This window comes from Cephus cinctus, unplaced genomic scaffold, assembly GCF_000341935.2.
Source record: "Cephus cinctus unplaced genomic scaffold, Ccin1 Ccin1_scaffold0330, whole genome shotgun sequence".
In the NCBI taxonomy this organism is placed as follows: Eukaryota; Metazoa; Arthropoda; class Insecta; order Hymenoptera; family Cephidae; genus Cephus; species Cephus cinctus.
Window position 1 is genome coordinate 468,690 of NW_014333027.1, and position 7,347 is coordinate 476,036.

At 45.3% G+C, this 7,347-nt stretch overlaps 1 protein-coding gene across 4 annotated transcripts in view; it reads left to right on the forward strand.

The window, feature by feature from the left end:
• Positions 1-7,139, forward strand: part of LOC107266981 (LIM/homeobox protein Lhx9) — a 71,459-nt gene extending 64,320 nt beyond the window's left edge. For all 4 annotated transcript variants that reach the window (XM_025083885.1, XM_015738099.2, XM_015738098.2 and 1 more), the window contains 4 exons: positions 407-518; positions 621-884; positions 5,135-5,390; positions 5,516-7,139. In XM_025083885.1, the coding sequence (XP_024939653.1) occupies positions 430-518; positions 621-884; positions 5,135-5,390; positions 5,516-5,674 (768 nt within the window). In that variant the 5' untranslated portion in view covers positions 407-429 and the 3' untranslated portion in view covers positions 5,675-7,139. The remainder of the gene's footprint in view (positions 1-406; positions 519-620; positions 885-5,134; positions 5,391-5,515) is intronic.
• Positions 7,140-7,347: the final 208 nt, after the last annotated feature.

Genomic DNA, 7,347 nt, shown 5'->3' on the forward strand with positions numbered 1-7,347 from the left:
GGTCGCTAATAAATATTTTGTTTCGTGCGTAAGGGCGCCAGGCATGAAAGGCGCTGTGCCTGCGCCGATGGACGACGCTCCAATTAGCGACGTTAATTATTGTACGACGCCAGCAATCCGCGACGGGCAGACGCCCTCCTGTGTACGATACACGTAGGTTGTTCTGTGTTGTGCTGCGTTTGGAAGTTTTACAGTCTCTGTGTCAGAGATAAGGCATGCGTCCTGTAAGAATTGTGTATTTGATACTTTACACGTGATCATCCTCAGTTCACTTTTTTCTCGATGTATCGATAATTAGTCGTTTTTAAAAACTTAAAATGTATTTTGAAATTCTTCTCTCTTGTTTTTCGTTGTTTTATACGTAAGTAGACTGACTTTACGTATTCTCGATGCATTCATGTTTCAGACGGTGGTATAGCTCAGATCACAATGACGATGGACGTGAGCAAATCAGAGACTAGTAACAATGGCTCCAGTCAGCAGGAGTGCGCGGGTTGCGGGAAGGCCATTACCGAAAGGTCAGTTTTACAGAGAATATTCATTTATATTGAATTAAAAGTAAACACTCATTATTTCAAAAAGTGCGATATGATTTACAAAGTTTATATATATATGCATAGGTATCTACTGAAAGCCCTGGATCTCTACTGGCACGAAGATTGCCTAAAGTGCGGCTGCTGTGACTGTCGATTAGGCGAAGTCGGATCGACCCTCTACACAAAAGCCAATTTAATCCTATGCAAAAGGGATTATTTGAGGCTCTTTGGCAGTACAGGACTCTGCGCAGCATGTCGCAAAATCATTCCAGCATTCGAGATGGTCATGAGAGCAAGAGCGAACGTCTATCACTTGGAATGTTTTGCGTGTCAGCAGTGCAACCATCGGTGAGTTTGAGAAATATTTAAGTACAAGAGAAAAAGAAATATATGTATTTTCTTATTTATATATATATATATATATAAATAAGGGGTAACAAGAAATACACATACCCTTATTCGACTGCCTATCGTTTTGAATCGTTTAATTTTTTATAGCTAAAAGGCATATATATATATACATACCCGGGTGCAATAAAAATATGACAGCGTGGATGGTCGTTTCGGTAAGACTGGAAGGGGTGGTTCTGGGCTTCCCAATTGAAAAATCTGTCTTGCGTCGGCAATCTCCGTGAAAAATACCACCCCTAGCAGCGACCACTGTACACGTATGTACAGATCAGGTTGGTTGTAGGTAGTGTCGCAGCCCGAGTATGGGGGCGAAGGGGGATGTGTGAGGTGTAGATATCGTCGAGACCCGAACAACCCTGCGACAGAGATAGCCTATGCATCACATATTCTTATACGTGGTGGGACCAGATAGGGCCGGAAGTCGTGTACATATAGGAAGGCCCGGTCGCGAGACACAGTCCACTCTAGGGGTTGGTTTACAGGCCAGTTGGGAAATCACCCCTGCTTCGCGATTTTCCCTCTCGACGAAAAGCCTCACTCGCACTTTCCCTTGTCCTATACACCGCGCCTCTCCCTGTCTCTCTCGCTATCTCATTCAGTCATACCAGATCCTTACCACCCCTGCGTCTCCCTCCGTCTCGCCCACCCTCGCGTCGACGGCCAGTTATATAATTATCCAGATACTGCTGACATTTTTGTATCAAATTGCCCGCTCCGAGCGAGATTGCTTCGCCACGGGGTGGCTAAAGGTTACACTCGCCCTCTACTTCTACCCCACGACGATCAGCCCGTCTAGGAACACGAAAGCTTTACGGATTGGACTGAAATTGCGCTCTCCCGCGTTAGGCTTACCTCGTGACTCTTGGTTGTCAACGGTGCTTTTGGTGATTGAATATATTGGATTTTGATAATTGATTGAAGAAAATGGATATTTCGAATATTTAAGAATTTTTGTCATACCAACTATTTCTCGATTGGTCACGCAGTCCTTCGAAGGGTCACGTGGACGCATTGGGAAAAATGTGTAAAATGCGGAAAGCTCTACAGGCCGCTAAAGCACAACAATGGAAGCTTATTGGCCCCGCGCGCGAGCCACGTATAGATACGATTCAGGATATAGAGGGGGGCAGGGTATTACGACTGCGAAGGATCATGGGTAGAAACAGTTGCCAGTCTGTACGGAGTTGGCCGAGCGAGGGAGAGGGATAGAGTTGGCAGAGGGCGAGAGCGACGCAGAGAGGGTCGTTTCGACTGCCAGGAGCGCTATGACGCCCAAAGGAAAGGAGAGCTTGTAGTTTCAAGCCAATAGTAATAGCTCGTCCGGGCGTGCAACAAACGTTGTACAGCTTCTCAAACAATACGAACAAAAGAGCATCAATTTTACGTTTTTATCGTCTGGTATTGTCTATCCTACGACAATGCCTCTCGTACCGTGCCATTACAATCCCCCCTCCCTCCTCCTCCCGAAGCCCCCGCGTCGACTACAGCTACCCCTGTTTCGGTTTCGTTACGTCACCCTGCGTTTATCCACAAAACTCGACTCTTTTTTTTTCCCTCTCTCTCTATCCCAATCTGACCCCCCCCCCCTCTCTCTTCATCGGGGACAAACCCTCTTTCACTCGTCTTCTCGTATTTCTGTATACCAATATCGTTTATTCCTTATAACTCTTTTTATCGACCGGCTCGAAAATCCTGCTGGATTTTCAAATACATTCATTCGGTTCGCGACTTCTACGACAGACGGCAGCACTCTCGGAGGGTAAACGAAACTGATGCGATATACAGAATCGCAGATCGACTGGTATAAGGCTCCTTTGGATATATTCGATTGTACTGACATCTCTGTACACAGGCATACACGTGAATTTATTCTGTATTTATTAAGTACACAGATCATAGGGTTTCGATGTGGAAAATTGCTAAGCGATCGAACTGCCATCTGGATTATTTTTAATGCAAGGTATACTACAGCGGTTGCGACGGTTAAAGGTGTACAGAAGCGATTAAGGGTGGTTAAGAGTCTGTCGGCAGTCGCGTCGCAGTTCGCGCATGCGCACGAGCACGTGTCCCCTCGTCACACGAGAAACTTTCGGCGCAATTACGAGCCGCGTGTAACGGGAGCGGACGACTTAGAACTTGCAATTAAACAGCAACAATTACACGGGGGTAACTTTAGACTGTAATAACACGGAATAAAGGGTTTGCCCGAGGTGGCTGCTAGCCACCCACACCTCCTACTCATTCTCTTAGCAGCACTACTGTTCCTCGTGCCTTTACTCTCCCTCCACTCCTCTCTCTCTCTCTTTCTCTACTTCTGTCTCTATCCCGCTTACCCTCTCCACCTTACTTCTCCTGTCGTTTCTCCTGCCGGTTAGGGGATGATTTACCGATCCAATTAGCTCCGCAGGCACTCTCCTAAAAAGACGTCCGGTCTAATTTAACGAGCGTCCAATTAAAAAGTAACCCTACAATCCGAAGAGAGCTTCCTCCTCTCTATTTCATCGATTCCACGCGATTCTTCTTTACCCATTGACCGTCGATCGTATTTGCTTAAGATTCGTCTTACTTGCACTGTTTAACGAGAGCGTCGATGAGGAGGGCCAAGGGAAGTTCCTTCGTTTCTATATCGACAATATCTAGACATCGATACTCGATGTGCGAGAGTCAATATCGATACTTTCGGTCCCACATACTTTTTATCGGGCACGAGGCAGCAGCACGAGACACTTTTTACCGTCGCGTCTGTTAACCTTATTCCAGCGCTCTTCTGCCGTCTCGTATTATTCTTTGAAGCCTCGGCCAGGAGCGGCAGTAAAGCGGCCCTAATGGCGTCACACATTGCCGTTCGCGATTTCATTTATTTATTCAGAGTGGCCGGACGAGTCGCAATCGGGTCCAGGCCGGCTTTCTCTCCCCGTCGGTCTCCTAGCATTTACTCGCCTTCCCACTCCTTCCCGTACTTCCCTTCTGTCCTGCCGACCTCCTATCCCCGTTGACATCCCTCTCTCGTCCCTCTCGCACAGGGACCCTCGTTAAAGATTCAGCAGAGTTATCCAGGCGTGTGCTTCAGATTGAAATTTTCCATGCAGACAGTAAGACCGTGTGTGTGCGCCAGAGAGGTCTCTCACTCTCTCGACAATTTCTACCCGCTTAACATTTCACGCGATTTGATAAATTCAAAAAATGCCCTCACGATCGTCAATGCATATACTATACACTGCACGCGCTCAGTTGACAGTTTCGAACGTATCCGACCAATCCCAACAGAGCATGGACTCTGCGTCAAGTAGATCGGTTGTGAAGTAGACAGAAAAAAAAGGAAGTATCTACCCATAATGCAGCGGTAGTATCGTAACGCGAGAGAATTGGCAACGAAAGGACTTGATTGTTCGAAACGGAGAATGAAAGAGGGGTTTGGGTCGTGGGGTTGGCGAATAGAATGAGCTATAGACTTCTCTCTATGACCTCTCTCTCTCTCTCCTCTCTCTCCTCTCTCTCTCTCTCTTCCTCTTTCTCCAGCCTCGTTCTCGCAGCTAGGGATGACCAATAACGCCTCGCATAATGGGAATAAACGCAACCCCGGAATGACCCGTTCGCGCAATGCGATAATTCTATTTGCCGTGCGATTATGAGTATCTACCTCGGGCAGCCAGTCAGTCCTCTCGCATTTCCGGCCGGATCAAAGCGGATGTGCGCGGAATCGGCACGGCCGGCAGACACTGAAGGGCGATAATTATTTGCTTGACAGCCGCGAATGCTCGTGGTAATCATTAGCTTCGACGTTCGTACCCGTTGCTGCTGTTGTTACTGTTACTGTTGCTGATAATGGCTATGGCGGTATATACATATATGTAACAGCTGCTAACTGTACCCGGCATATAAACTCTTGTGCCATTTCATGATAGGTCTTTTCATTGCTATGATACGTGTCGTCCGTTACGTTCGTTGTGACACTGATGCTCTTGACGGATTTTACATACCTTATATCTGTACTATAAACTGTACACAAGGGACGGATGCTGGATGAATCTGGGGCAAAGCTGTCGTAGAGTCAAAGAAAATGGGGTTAAAGATGTTTTTTTTTTTTTTCTTTGTAAGGATACCTTTTAGGGGCAAAGACAGTTGTACAGTATGGCTTTTACGTTATTCAATCTCTAATGAGTTTTATGAATTTTCTCTGATTTCAGTTTCTGCGTGGGCGACAGATTCTACCTGTGCGAGAATAAGATTCTCTGCGAATACGATTACGAGGAAAGGTTGGTATTCGCTAATATGGCGTTACATCCCCCTGCCTCGTTGGCGCATATCAAGAGACAGCTCCCACCGACGCCCACGCCACCAGGACAGAATATGCACCCTAATCATAATCCTCTGCAACATCCGCATCAGCAGGCGCAACCCCTGGGACAGAATATTGGACAGCAGCACAATCACGTGTCGAATGTAAGTTTGTTGACTTTTCGATATATCGATCGTTTACATCATAATTCCCGACGCGCCTTGCCATATGATTTATATCGTTGATACGTGACGTATGCTCATGCGGATCTTGTGACAATGTGTGACAGGGTCAGATGTCTGGGGGCACGCCAACGATGAACGGCACCATAGGATCCGGTCCACGTGGTCCAGGTGGTCCAGGTGACATGAACAACAATGGTCTTTCCGGTCCTGGGATTGGCTCTGTTAAACCACCCCCTATGCCAATGCCGGCACCCACGAGCTGAGACGAGGCCCCGCCACCCCTGAAGAAGCTCAGATGTCTGGATGGATACTAGAAGCGCGTTCCCTGTCTTTGTCTTCTTCATGTTGTTCCATCCACCCCCGGCTGACGGAATTACGGGGGGCGGGTGGTGATTGGAGGTTTTTGAAAAATCTTGAAGACCCAGATCTATCTACGTATAATGATCAAGAGGATTCCTGTGAGTGACTTGGTCCCTCTTGGGCTCTTATGGAAGTATCTTGTGTCGCGCATGAAGAGGAAGCATCGTGGAGCCATTTCTTATGGTTCGAGTGATCAGCGTCTGTCCGAGGTGTAGCCGTAGGAAATACGTTGTATAATATGGTACGATATGTACGTGGTAAACGAAGGGGGAAAAAAATGAAGTTTATGTAAAATATTTCTTGCGTAGGGGGTTGACGCATCAAGCGGGAGTATGGGACTGTGTGGATATAAGGGATGAGAATGTTGACGTGTGATTTTCCTTCTGAATGGGTGAACTGGCGCGAGTGAGACACTAGCTTATAACAGGAGGAATCAATTGAACGAAGACGAAGTTGTAAATATCTGTGCTAGAATTTAATTGTAAAACTACTGAGTATACGGTGATTCTTTATTTTAAATGCGGTACATTCGCTTTTTTTCTTCTTTAACTCTTGTATCTCGAACGCACTGCGTAAACAGCGTGCCATGACGTGCAATTCTGTCCCACTCGCAGAATGCTTATTCATTATTAATATTCGTTTTGTTACGTTGTAAGGTGTCGGATGGATGGGTGAACTAGAGTCCACTTTTTATTCAGACGGAGCGTTGGAATTGTTTTTCTTGTTTTCTTTGGATCGGCGCGAGGAGACGCAGTCGGCGAGAGATTGAGGAGCGATAAGAATTTGAAGGGAAAAAAAAAATTGTGGCAAGTGGGTTTCATACAGCTAATACCAAAGATTATAATTTAAGGATTTTTAAAGATGTCCCTCTGATACGGAATTCTAAAATCCATGTCATCCCTTCTCTCGGCAGTTTCGAGGTAAGGGATGTGAGACTGTGTCTGTCTTTTTAATTCTTGGTGAATTCGTTGCTTTCTGTGAATTTTACTTGGTATTTTCATAGAAGCACGACTTTTTTTTTCGCGAGGGGCTTAGTCATAGCTTTATATTAAAAAACCAAAAGAGAAATACCTATACCAAAAAAAGAAAAGCTAACACGACTTTACACAACACATACGCTCATACAATGAAACACACATTACACTCACGAGAATGCAAGTTGCATTGTATCGTATTTGGAAAACGATGAAAGGTAGGGGACGACGAGTTGAAAAGAAAGAAAAACAAATAATACGAAACTCAAAGACACTGTAACGATAGGAGGGAAATTTTTGGTCTAAACAAATACGTTTTCTAAAGACACGAACGAATTGTATATTACATCGCTGTATGATTAAGTACAAATATTATTATATTGTATAAAAGGAATTATTGTTGTCTTTTAGTACCGTAATAAGATACTTTTTGTTATTCATCTGTATATACTATCATTATTAATACACTATTAATATATTATAATTAATAGAATTCGATTAATACCGACGAAAAATACATTCTTATTAATACTTAAAGGTGCGTGTACTCTTATCCCGAGCTCAGGGTCATCCCCTCCTCCCCCCCCCCCCAACCCACCCCT